The 14015-nt window shown below is 36.4% G+C and overlaps 1 protein-coding gene across 5 annotated transcripts in view; it reads right to left on the bottom strand.

Moving 5' to 3' along the window:
* RALGPS1 (Ral GEF with PH domain and SH3 binding motif 1) overlaps positions 1–14015 on the bottom strand; it is a 94409-nt gene that overhangs the window by 22633 nt on the left and 57761 nt on the right. For all 5 annotated transcript variants that reach the window (XR_004161688.1, XM_031556258.1, XM_010721092.3 and 2 more), the window contains 3 exons: positions 12627–12764; positions 10980–11073; positions 4461–4528 (listed from right to left, as the gene is read on the bottom strand). Coding sequence is in view for 4 of the 5 variants with exons in the window: in XM_031556258.1 (XP_031412118.1) it covers positions 4461–4528; positions 10980–11073; positions 12627–12764 (300 nt within the window). In the remaining variant the exon portion in view is untranslated. The remainder of the gene's footprint in view (positions 1–4460; positions 4529–10979; positions 11074–12626; positions 12765–14015) is intronic.

Raw genomic sequence — 14015 nt, 5'->3', positions numbered from 1 at the left:
AAAAAGAAAAAAAAAGAAAAAAAAAGGAAGGGGTGAGAAGCTGAGCCTGACTAAGGCATAACAAAAAAAATAAAGATGCCCATTGCTGAGGGCTGGCTGTTGCCTTCTATATGCTAACATTAATGAAGCGGTTAGTTAAAGCACACAGAAATATCAAGTCACTCACTTAATATTAGAGAGATAATTTCCTGGACATGGTAATTAACATCATTTTATCTTTCCATAGTTGTATTCCAGGACAGGATAATGTGGTCTATTTCAGACAGCAAGTAACCATTTTCTATATTCTGATTAGTACGTGAGCTCTGAGCTTTTCAAAATAACATTAATTACAGAAATCATAGAATGGCTTGGGCTGGAATCAAGAATCATCAAGTTCCAATCCTCCTGCCACTGGCAGGGTTGCCAACAGCTAGATTTAGATTTAGTACTAGATCAGATTGCCCAGGGCCCCATCCAACTTGGCCTTAAACATCTCCAGAGATGGGGCATCCACGGCCTCTCTGAGCAACCTGTTCCAGTCCCTTGCCACTCTCACAGTAAAAAACTACCTCCTGATGTCTAATCTAAATCTTCCCTCCTTTGTTTAAAACCATTACCCTGTGTCCTATCACTATCTATCCTCATGTTTATAAACTCCCTTTAAATATTGGAAAGCCACTATGAGGTCACACCACAGCTTTCTCTTTTCCAGGCTGAACAAGCCCATTTCCTTCAGCCTGTCTTCATAGGAGGGGTGCTCCAGCTCTTTGATCATCTTTGTGGCCATCTGCTGGACCCTTTCCAAAAGTTCCACATCTTTCCTGTGTTGGGGGCCTCAGAGTTGGACACCATACTCCAGCTGTGTCTCACGAGGGCAAAGCAGAGTGGGACAATCACCTCCCTTGCCCTGCTGGTCACCCCTCTTCTGATGGAACCCAGAATACCATTGGCTTCCAGGCTGCAACCACGCACTGCTGGCTCATATTAAGTTTTCCATCAACCAGGACCCCTAAGTCCTTCACAGTCCTTCAATTAAGTTGATAAAGAACATAAATAAAGTTTTCTACACTCATCTACTCTTAATACACACATTCTAAGAAACATCAGTTGCTTAAAAAGATAGCTTATTTGTATTTCATTAGATCCTTTCTTCAGTTCTAGAAAAATATATTGAGTTATACCATCTCAAATAATCTGTTTAATAGTTGTACCATAAATGCTTAGCAAGTCCTAGCCAACACTGCAGGAACACAGATGTCTTTTACAGCTAATTCAACTGGAAACTTTGAACAGTTTGCATGCTGTAGCCCTCCTCCTTCCCCCCTTCCTCCCCACCTTCTCTCCCCCTGCTCCCTCCCGCCTCCCTCTCTCCCTCCTTCTCCCCACTGCCTCTCTCCACAGCAAGGCAGAATGAACAGACTTAAGTAGCTGCCAAGGAAGTTGTGTGAATCACACTGTTCCTCAAAATATACAATTGAACTGTTTAAAGCTCCTTTTTAAATGCTACTTGCAAATAACAAGAATCTCTACAGTGCTATGGTAGGCATGAAATCGTTCTGTGAAAGCACTATTCACAGTTACACATACATTCGGCAATTAAATGAGACCATCGTAGCCACTAATACACAAAACATAGCCTGTTGTGAGACATTCATTTTAATCAGATGTTTGCCTCCCATTCAAAATTTACTGGAAAACCAGTTGGCAACCAACATGGAAAAGGAACACATGGTTTTCTCCAGTACTTTACAAACAGAAATACAGATGGATATAACTGCTTTTACTGAGCTTCACACTCCTTTAGATACTTCAACAGGAAGAAAGAAACCCACAGTGTCTCTGGATAGAATAAACTGTTAATCTTCTTTTGAAAGAGAGGTTAGGTAAAAGATGAAAAGACAGTGCTGAGAAGGAAAACATTTCTATAATCAATACAACTTATGCTTCAGGATATGAAGAAGATACTACTTCCTGCCACTTAATTCATTATAAACTTCGGACTCGTTACTACAGTACTGAGCTTTTCTCCTTACTTGGAAACATATGGCAGTCTGTATGAAGTATGTCACACATAGAACTCAACCACAGAATCAAACAGAATTAGATTATTAATAATGTGTTAACTTTTTCACTATCAGAAAGACTGAACTAATGACTGAACTTCAAAGGTCATGAATCTTTATTTTACCTTAAAGTGACTATATTCAGACTCCTATGCCTTTGATTAGCACACTGGACTACTGCCTAAACCTTTTTCAGATCATCTCCCACAGTTATAACTTGTTGACTGGAAAGAGTTTACTGTTGATGTACAATAGTTGAAGTGGAAATAATCTTAAACTATAACTTGAACGAAATTTGAATCCAAATAATGTTGACTTGAATATCTTAGAATGTGCTATTTTAATTCTGTGTGGTCAAATAACTCATTACAAACATATCCATATTTTATATTCAAGATTAACATTTGGCTATCTCTCTAATTATTAATGTTGTGAAGTAAAAAATAAACCATGCCTTAATGCTTGATTACATTTCAATTTGAATTCATCTTATTTCACTGAAGTAATCTTCCTTGGAAATCAGCTTGATTTTTCATTAAAGTACACTGGATTTTAGCATCTTTGCTCTCTGGTGAAAAAAAACATTTAAATATTACAAAATATTGGTGGCACTCATTGTCTGGATGACAGTAAATGAGAACTCTCTAATTGAGCAAGAAACAGAAGTGCATAAGCACGTCAAGCTTTTGAAGGAAATGCTAACAGAAGAACTAACCAACAGGAATGATTCAAGATTTGGTTTCTAGTCACCACTCTGAACAGAGCAACCTTACAGGGCATGAAGGGGCAATGTAGATTGAGAAGGAAAAGTTAACTCTTTCCTAATACTCCTAGATAGAATATGATTACCTATTAAATCCAATTCTTTCCCATATAAACTCTTCCTCAGCCAAACTCTCTCCCCCTTCTGCCCTTCTCTCCCCTATCATCTGCTATGAAAAATGACATTTGGAATGCAAAATTAAATTGCTTGTCAGATGTAGTATAGTCTTCTCTCTCTCTTTTTTTTTTTTAATACATTCACACATGGTTTAGCACAGTGAGGCAGAAAACAGGCCACTCGGGTAAAGGGATTAAAATTGAACAGCTTTTGTGATACTGGTTCCCATAGTAATAACTACATTTTACATATTTTCATGTTTGTTTAGCTTTTAGAAATTTATGCTCCTCTTCATCTGTACATTAAACAATTTAATTAAGTATGTTACATGTGCTCCTTTCCTTTTTTCAAACAGTTTATAGAAAACTCAGAGGGTGGTGACCCACTGGAACAAGTTGCTCAAGGAGGCTGTGGATCCCCATCCCTGGAGGCATTCAAGGCAAGGCTGGATGTGGCTCTGGGCAGCCTGGTCTGGTGGTTCATGACCCTGCCCATGCCAGGGGGGTTGAAACTCGATGATATTTGAGGTCCTTTTCAACCCAGGCCATTCTCCTATGATTCCATGAAAACTAATGCCAGCATTATGCATTCAATGTTCCGTCCAATTGGAAGTTCTAATAATTGTATGTGCATGGATGCACATACATAGCAGTAATCAGTATGAAAAGGAGCCTTGCATAAATGTTTATGAGCAAGAGTTCAGACTATGGAAATATCTAATTTTATACTTCTACTTCCATATATTCTGATTAGAAAGGATGTCCACAGCCAAAACATCATTGACTACTGCTAAATCTTTCAAAAAGACACCAGAGTTGTACACACAACCACTAGAAGAAATCTTTCTTAGAGATGCATTTCTCATCATGATTTACTTTTTCAGTTAAGAGCTAAAGTAACCTATTCAACAGATCATATAATTCATAAAGGGCTTTTATCAGAGAAAAAAAAAATCTGTAAGATTTTATGCTTCCTATTAAAAAATATGATGCTTACTAAAAAAAATAATCTCAAAAATACTGCTTCTTTGCCAGCCAGAAATAACCCTTAAGTATGTTCCTCATTTGCTGTTAAATCTTACATCTGAAATCAAACATTTTTCATTCATTCAAGATCAACAAATTTGTTTTGTCCAGTCATATAAAAGTTGATATGTGCAAAATCAATCCCAACATGTGGGGTAATGTCTGTCACTGTAAGAACATCCAAGAGCGAATATAACAAATGAAGGACAATTATTTAAGACAAAGGACAATGCTAACCCAAGTACAGGCTGGTACTGTAAAAATTTGCAGTGAAAATCAGATCCTTGACTACTATAAGAAGAATGGTGTACTGGACTGACGATGTTCTTAAACTTGCCAAATGCATGGAAAGAGACCAATTTTCTAGCAGTCCCTACAAGATAATTCTGTATTTGCAATAAAAATCCGTATTTGAAGCAGATCAGTGGTCTTTCCCATATACTTCATTACTTTCCCATATACTTCTGTAATTAAAATTATTTTCTTACATTTAGAAATAAACTTTTATACCTGTCAGATCTTCTTTGGAGGAAACCAGTCGAGGAGAGCTGTTACCTGGCTCAATTCTTAATGATAACCTGGAAAAATAAATTTTTTAGATAAATTAACAATACCATTTCTCAATAAAAGCTCAAATAAACTTATCAAAGCAATTATTTTGGCACTGGTAAGCAGCAATTTTACCTTGCTGGAAATATAATTTATTTGGAAACCATGGAAAGATTTATTTAATAAACCCATCACAAAATGGTCTCACTGGTCATGCCCACGTAAGCATTCAGCTTTTCCTTCATATAACAATGCAATTTTCAATGTATTCCTTGTGAAATTTAGGCAAGGACATTCTCGTATTTCTTTCAGTGACCACAATATTTGACGAAACCAAAAAAGATCTACTTCCACACAATTACCTGTTTTTCTTGAGGAGAAAAAAAGGAGGAAGGTAAGTCAGAAAGGAAGACATAAGTTTTTAACTAGGTTCTAGAAAAAGGTATGGTATCTTTATACAATATAGAAAGCATCAGTGGAGTGTACTTAGCTTAAAAGTTCACTGAAATAGCAACGGTTTTCAGTGTTCCCAAATGAGATTACATGACTCCCTACTTGTTACATCCTCAGAAAACATAAAGATTGATGATTTAGTTTATCTGTTTAGTTAAGTTAAAGTACACTCTGAAATCTTCAGACCTTGTGAAGTTTGACTGTTTGGTCATTAACTTCATTAATGACAGAATTCTGCAATTTTTTCAGAATAACAGAGAATGGAATTTAGCTATTCATAATATGAAAAATGAGTATGTGTTAGAATAATGATAATGAAAACCTAAATTTGAGCTTTGGTAAATACAAAATACGCATATTTACATGTTTAACAAATTATTTGAAAAAAGAGGATACATTCTGACAATGAGTTATCACTCTTGGTCTTCTCCCTTGTTCCCTCTCTTCTCTACAAGGCTGAAAACAATTTGAGATTTTTATTTCATAGGAGAGATACTGACAGTCAGGACAGCTTCCAACAGCCTTGACTTATTTGTCACCATCCAAATTAATTTCTGGTATTCCTCTGACACTGCATTTTCCACAGAGAAGCACTGGTTATCTATATACACATATGTGTTCAACTGCTCTCATCTGAATATGTACGTATACAGTTATGCCAGCAGTGTAAGCAATCTCTTCCAAATAGTACTCAGAGACAGAATCTTTGGCACCTCACATGCTTAGTGTCATACTACCAATAGGTCGATACAAACTTTGACAACTGATGTACTTACCAACAAACAACACTCATATCCATCACAGACCAAATTATATATAGTTTACTGCTCCTAGTCACAGATTGATAGAACTGCCCAGGTTGGAAAAGACCTCAGAAGATCATCTGGTCTAACATTTAATGGAAAAGGGTGTCTAGACGAGATTATCTAGCACTCTATTCCATCTCATCTTGCAAACCTCCAGCAAGGAGTATTCTTCTTGGATACTTTTATATAGATCCTGCCTATCTGAAAACCAAAGCTTGAACTGCTTTTTATGGAAATTGTCTTATGTAGTATATTGGAATATCAATGTCTTGTAAATATGCTCTAAATAATTGAATTATTTTTACAGAGAACATCCTACAGAACATTTCAATCCCGTCTGTCCTGTCCAGGTGACACTGCAGTACAAACAAGTCTTCAGTCTGTTTAATCAATAGTGTATATTAATAAAAACACATTCAGAAAGACATATACTAACAAACATATGTCTAGCCCCAATACACGTGCTGCCAACTCTGCCACTTAAATTTGCCACTTTAAAAATTCATATATTAAAGCTGATGCTGTAAATGCACTGCTTTACTACTGAAAGAAATGGCAGAACCTTTAATGTCTCATTTCAGCTAGAAGGGCCAAATCCTGAAAGGCTTATACATGCAAACTCTTCTGGAATTAAAATGTCCTTGCACTTGAATTCTGGGGCCTGGCTTTCTTTATGGCTGTCAATAAGGCACAGTCTTAGTTATGTCTCCTTTTCTTAGATGTCCTTGATTACAGTAAAGAAACTCTGAGAGAAGAACAGGGCTGGAAGATTAAGTAATAAGGTGAAAGGAGAAAACCTGCCTACTTGTCCAATCAAGGACCAAGGATAGCCACAAAGAATACCAGGCCTGCCGTAATGATTCTGAAAGTTCAGCAAAAAGAATTGTTCTGGATCACTGCAAGCTTGTCTGAATACTGCTGTCTAGCTCAGGGAAAAAAGTGCATACCTGAGGACAAGCAGTCTCCTCACATCACTTCTTATGCTCTTAGAGGAGGAAGAAGATTCTGCAGCAGTTGCATTGTGGTATTTTTCAAGCCTGCTGATTTTTGGTGATTTCCTGAGAAAACTATGATTATCAATATATAACCGACATATATGCATATAACTGGAAGGAATCCTGATGCTTTGGTTCCTATTTTTGCCCCCTCAGTCATGTAACCAGCAAACACTGTCGATTTCTTACCTTCTGTGGAGAACTGTATATGGGCTAAGCAAAAAAAAAAATCTCTTATTTATAGGATATGACATCACTGTTAGGGGTTTTCTGGAGTAATTCTACTTGCTGACAAGCACAAACCTAAAGCAAGCAATTGGACTGGCACAAAAATTGTAGAGAAAAGCTTTGTTTATATAAAGTGGCTGCCAAATTCTTCTTCTCAGTGTAACTGAAGTTCTCATTCGGTGAAACGTGTGTTGGGATCCTGCCAATACATTTTAGGGCAACTATCTAAGCTTCTCTCCAGGACAGCCTGGTTGTAAGACAGTTATGTTCTTCCTGCCAAAAATCAAGCATAGATCTCTTTAGAGTACACAAATGCTGTCTCTAGCTCAAAATGAGAGCTCACCAAAGAAGAGGAGGTAGAAAATTCTTTTCCATTATAAAAACTTTGTGCTCAGCCTTTTTAAGGCCTTTAGTTTCTTCTGGCATGAGACCAGAAAATGCTATGAAGAGAGAAAATATTGCTAGGGACAATTGAGAGGAAATATGAAATCAAATACTCAAGAAAAACCAGAAAAATCTTACCAAAATATACAGGCAGAATAGGAACAGAAGATCCCTTTAAGGGCAGATGTGGTGATTTTTGACAAATGCAGACACTAATTTAAAACTTTATTTAGATGAAAAAAGATGGCTGAATAAGGTAAAGGTCCTCCAATACAAATAAATGCATACCAACTGCAGTAGCATTTACACTAAGAATCAAATCTTTCCTTCTTTTTAATACCTCATGAAATCAATCCAGTTTTTCCTAGACAAGCCTAGAAAGAAAACTGCTAAATTTGATTGAAATATTTTCTTGAACTTAAAAATGTACAAACAAAAGTACTTAATAACCTGTAAGATACGTCAGTTATGTCAGACATATTCTAGCATGATCAGCAAGACTGCTACTAATATTAAAATTATTTTCAAATTTAAACTGGAATTCTCATGACTTGTAGTTTCTACAAATATTACGTTATGAAACCATCAGCACATAGAAACCACTTGATTAATCAATTTTTACCAAGATATTAAAGTTAATGAAAGTCACTGTATACACAGTGTTAACACTGATACACCATGAAGAAAGTTCATCTAAAAAATCAAGTAAGCAACGTAACCAGTTTCTTGCATACAGTCCAGGAGATTTAGATCACAGCCTACAGTTAATACACATCTTGGACTGCCTGATCTTTTCACAAAGCTGTGCACAGTGCAAATGTTCAGTGTGCCTCTGCTGTATAATGCATTTTTATTCATTACACATACACAGTATGATAGGAGTGAAGAAAGGGGAGAACATTTGCTTTCTACCATCAGTACTCTGATAGGATTCTAACTCTGCGAAGCTAATAATGTTTGCTTTGAAAACATCATACTACTTTTGTTCCAAGTCATTTCCTTATAGAAACATCTTTATTCTTAGTAACTGTGATTAATTGAACACAAAAGCACATACCCATGAAAACTATAGCCAAGCATGTATTTTGCAGTGAACTACCAATGCTAGTTCAGATTCTTTTACTGAAATTTGCTGGAGTTTACTCCCTAAGCAAGGGGACACATTTTGGAACATTTTCACTCCATTTATGTCCTGATAATATTCAGAACAGCTGTTGTATCACTTTGAAAAAATTGCATTGTCTGCAGGGTTTCACTTTTAGAATTATTCTCTCAGGAAAAGCAAAGTCCTGCAAACATTTATCCCAGGAATCTACAGAATTGCCTGAGGAATAGTACTGTATTTGCAATGGTCTGAACCACAGCTGAGTAGAAGAGCTTTGACAAGTGGACTTATCAACAAATACAGCAATGTTCAAGAACAAACAGGAAGAGAAATAACTTGTCTCATGCTATACACAACTATTCTGAAATTTTTTTGGTCTCTATTATGGCAACAACATTTTCAACCTGAACTACCTCAGTAGGATGTCGTATTTGTAAGACAGCAATGTCAGCTATGACTGCACAGAAGCAGAATGGCTACAGTAGGTCATTCTTTATGCTGGTACATGCCTGACACTGAGAACTGCATAAAGATATACAAGAACTTCAAAAAGGTGAGCAGGACTAGGGAAGTAATCCTGCCCCTGTACTCAGCACTGGTGAGGCCCCCCTCAAATACTGTGCTCAGTTTTGGGCACCTCAGTACAGAAAGGACATGGAGGTGCTGGAGCAGGTTCAAAGAAGGGCAACAAGGCTGGGGAAGGGCTTGGAGAATATGGCCTACGAGGAGAGACTGAAGGAACTGGGGCTGTTTGGTCTGGGGAAGAGGAGGCTGAGGGGAGACCTTGTTGCTGTCTTCCAATACCTGAAAGGTGATTGCAGTGAGAGCGGGGTTGGTCTCTTCTCACTGGTGACAGGATGATTTGTCTGCTCTTCTGCCTTCACAGATGCCAACTGGTCCTATTCACTGCATTAGCTGATCAGGTTTCAACTTAAACTTATTTAGTTATTTCTCTCTTTCCTCAACATAAGAAGCCATTCCAGAATTCCTTTACTCTGATAGTGACACTGCACTTCAACATTTATAATTTTTTTTATTAATTCATCCTTGTGATACCATTCACCCTACTGTGTTTATATACTGTGATTCTATTAACTAAAGTTCTGTTTTTCCAGGCTTTCCTTAAATCTGTTGTTCTTTATTCTTTTCAACATGAGGGTATTTTTGTTGCAATCCATTCCACACGGATGTCCAGAAATTCATAGAGAACACCACGTAATGTATCACTAGCTTCCTTGTGAAACCGTACTAACAATTTAATTTTTCCTAGAAATAGTCTATTTGACAGAGAGTAAAGATTATTTGTATTTTCATGGCAGTGTTACAGGATTTTTGTATCACTCACTGCTGTTACAGTCATCAGACTAAATGATTCTTCCTTAGTGATGTTCCAGTCAACTTCTACTTCAATGAACCCTTCCAATATTTTTATTACCATCTGATCTAAGTACACACACATTTTGAGTCAAGGTATCAGCTGCAGAACTTAATAACTCTGGTAACAACACAGTTCCAAAAAACATAACCCTGCTCTCTAAAATATATTTTACAATCATCCATACCAACTGTACGAGAACCATTAGGTCACAGCCTGAACCAGTGAATGAAAACCTGGTGAAGGGATGTAGCCAGCCCTGAGAGCACAGGTGAAGCAATTAACTTGTGTACCAGACCCTGGGTCCCTCCCTCCCTAACCACATTAAAGAGAAGCATCTCTACTCAGAGATGATCTCCTTCAGATTATTTGGTGAGCCCTGATCCTCAGATGGAGGAGGTTTCCTTCTTTATTACCAGACTGTGACCTCTACCTTTTTTGGGTGATCTGAAACTAATTTAAAGCAGCCATACCTGCTACTGCTTATCCATACACCACTGTTATATTACCAAACATCTGGTCACTTCAAACACTTAATTCTGCTCAACTAAATAGTGGTACTCTATTTATCAATAGGTAATCATACAGCATTGCAGCTGTCTTGATTGAGTTACTTAAAACCTTAGCTGTAAGGTTTTAAAACCAACACACTTTTTATTGTCTACTTTATATCACTGCATTAGTTGTCTCTCTCACAAACCCCATAAACTTCCAAGTTAATATCTGAAGTACTAGTTTAATAAAAAGAGTAATTTGAATTTGGGAGATGCCTTTTATGTAATACTTACAATAGCATAGAGTAAATCCTGGACATCTTAAGAGATGGCTTCGGTGTTCCTGAACAAAATTCCCAGAATATAATCATTATGTAGTAGAATGAGGAGTAGACCTTCATCTGCTTTTAAAAAGCTATTTCATTTTGGAAATCTAGCTACAGTCATTAAGGGCAAAAATCATTCTGAATATTAATTAGGCATCTTGGTATTATCAACTCTGATAACATGAGATGAAGTACTCCAGACAAACCCCACAGCATCTTCTGACAACAGCTTCTTGTTCAAACACAAATCAAACTAACATCTGTATGCTGTTTCCTTTAAATTTTCCAAAACTAAATGAAAGAATAGTACTTACTTATAATTGTCATCTTCCACAAATTTCTGAAGTTCCTCGATGTAACGAACAGACTTCAAATACTTCTGTACATGGGGTAGTGTTGTAAGATGTTCTATAAAGTGTTAAAACAAGATGAATATTCACATAATCCACAAGAAATTATTCCCTTTTTTTTTTTTCTTCCTGATTCTCATGATTATCTTAATGGAAAGAGAGGATGTGAACTTCCTTATAGAATAAATAAGGCAGAGTTATTACTTTGACTCTAAGAGGACTTTAAAGATTTGATTGAGCAGAAGTGATGCTTGGTTGTTAAAGAAAATAGATCAGATGAATGCCATCATCATAGCACCTAGAGGATTTTATCATATGCTATCTCACAAGTGGAAAAGAGTTCCTTTTATGTAAGCCCTGCTTGAATTTTGTACTGATTGTTTTGGGAGAAATTGAAACCTGCAGCAAAAACTTCAAAAATTATGATGATGCATATCAAGATAAAAATATGCTAAATTCAGAAAGACAGAAAAATCCTTTGTGGGTACGGTGCATGAACAGGAACACATCTTGTAGTATCTGAATGAACTCTAACACTCTCATAAATACAAGTGTCATAAAGGTATCTATTATTCCATAAGATTCGTTCTCCAAGGCTACGTTTTGATTTTCATTCTGATTTTAACAAAAGCAGTTAAAATTAATGCAGTGTAGGAAGTTGCCCCACTGCCAAAAGGAAAGGATCAGTGAGATAAGATTTCTTTTGCCAAAGTATTTGGAGACAAATTGGAAATCACAATAAGAATATCAAAGGTAAATACCCCACCTCTTCCGAATCATACACGATTATGCCTAATCCATAGCTTTAAATATCTTACACCAAAATCTACAACAAAGAACAAGGGCTGGGAACTTAAACATACACAATATCTCACCTAACTTTCTCATAATCTAAGATTTAACATTTTTTTTTTTTTAATTAAAAACATTCCCAAACTAGAGCATTTAAATGTTCTGAATTTATTTAGTTGTACAGCTACTTCAAGGTTTTTAGCTTGTTCCATGTTTAAGCAATGAAAATTCATGGTAAATCATCAGCAGTATGCTCTGTGTTCATCAAGACCCCCAAAGCAGCATGTTTCTTGACATGAGGCTTTGCATAACAGGCTAGAATTGCAAAAATGAATTTTAGAGCACAATTCTGTTAACAAACAGAAGTAACATAATCTTCCACACTAAGTGAGGTATAAGAAAAAGTTTAGTAGAGAATTTAACAGCTGTAGTATTGAAATATTTATATTTAATTCTGTAAACTTTTCATCATGACACTAACAACAAAATGATAACAAAATTAACATATTGCATGCTCCAAAAACATCGTATCTACTAGAAAGGAAAGATGAAGATGTATTTCCCATTTACTGCTGGTACTGTCAACTGTACTTGGAAATATGTCATTTGTAGCCAATACACAGCAGTAAATGCCACACAATTCTGTTACAGTTCTTACAGTTTAGAATATATGCTCATTTGCCTAATTGTGTCCAATGTCCAACTCTACCGATCTTATCCTCTTGCGTTGCCTTTGCATAGGTTAGAAGCCTCTTCTCATGTTATTAAAGACACTTTAGTTAAGACTTCTTAGGAGTAAAAAAATAAAATATTACCAACCATAGTTACAGGAGACTTGCAGATCAGCTATTATTCGGAGAATATTGTTCATTTGATTAGATCTTTGTTCATTTTCCATAATGCTGCCTGAAGCAGGATATGCAGAATCAATGTAGATTAAGTCGAAGAGATAAATTCCTGAAACAAACAAATCAATCTGGTGTTTCATACAGAAAAACTTGCACAATTGTTAATGAGCAGAATAGCCAGCAACTATTGACCACCACCATCTTCTAGATTCATTAAAAAAAGGATTCATCTGTTCAAACATGTCACAGCTTGTGTTATAATTCTATAGCACGTCTTTAGAAAAGGGACAGAACAGGTTTTGCTTTTGTGCACTTTTGTAGACTGATGTCTACTACGAAAAACTGGCAGAGCCACAACCAATGAATGTGAGAACTTAGCATTTTTGGCTTTTCAGTAGGTCCCTTATCACATGTAAGCAATCTACTGCCAACATTCTCTGGTGTAAGTAAGAGCACTACTGGTATCTTTTTGTTTGCTTACAGTGAGTTTCCATTCCATCTTTCAAATTCAGCTAAGAACTTCCTCTGGAACGCATGATAAGATCATAGCTCCTTGGGAGAACTGCGTTGCAATCTGCAAGAACAGCACTGAAGTGTGCTGCAACTCACATGTGCAGGGCTTCTCAGACACAGAACCTGCCCGTGCAGCCTTGCAGGGTGAGTAGAACAAGCATCTTATCCCTTCCACAACAAAGTTTTTCAGAAACATCTACGTTCAAATAGGCTGAACAGAAATTACCACATGCACTTCATTCAGCGATCACTGCAGCTATCACTACTGTGTGTCAAAAACATTACCTCAGTCTGACTTTTCTTTAAAGGATTGTTCTGACATTTAGGGTAAGCTAAAAGTAAAAATTTAAACTAATATATTCCTAAACTATTATATAAGATGAATAGAGAAGTTTGTGCTTCTTTTTTTACATAATAAAGAAAGGAATATTCTTTTCAACAGGAAAATAACTTTTGCAGCATAACAATCTGCCATATTTCCATATCACATTTTCCATATCACATTTTCCACACTCTTTTTTGAGCATGTATATAATTAATGACTTTTTTCCCTCTCATGTTTTCTTGCCCTGTTTCAAAAAGAGCACTCTTACTGTTTCAGGAAAAGAGCTAGCTGGCTCAGTTACTCTTCCAGCTTCAGCACATTACATTCTCTCAATAAATTCCAGCTATTAAAGCAACAGGAAATGCAATTGTGCTAGTTAAGCAGAATTTTCTCAAAATGAAGGAAAGCCACTACAGTAAATTGAATGGAGCACCTCTAAGCAACACACTCCTCTCTGAAACAACTTCAGTATGCTTGCATTAATTACCAATAATCTTTGGAAGTGTATTAAGTTCATGCAGT

This window comes from Meleagris gallopavo, chromosome 19 (genome assembly GCF_000146605.3).
Source record: "Meleagris gallopavo isolate NT-WF06-2002-E0010 breed Aviagen turkey brand Nicholas breeding stock chromosome 19, Turkey_5.1, whole genome shotgun sequence".
NCBI lineage: Eukaryota > Metazoa > Chordata > Aves > Galliformes > Phasianidae > Meleagris > Meleagris gallopavo.
The sequence above is the reverse complement of the archived record's forward strand: the minus strand, read 5'-3'. Positions and strand labels throughout refer to the sequence as shown.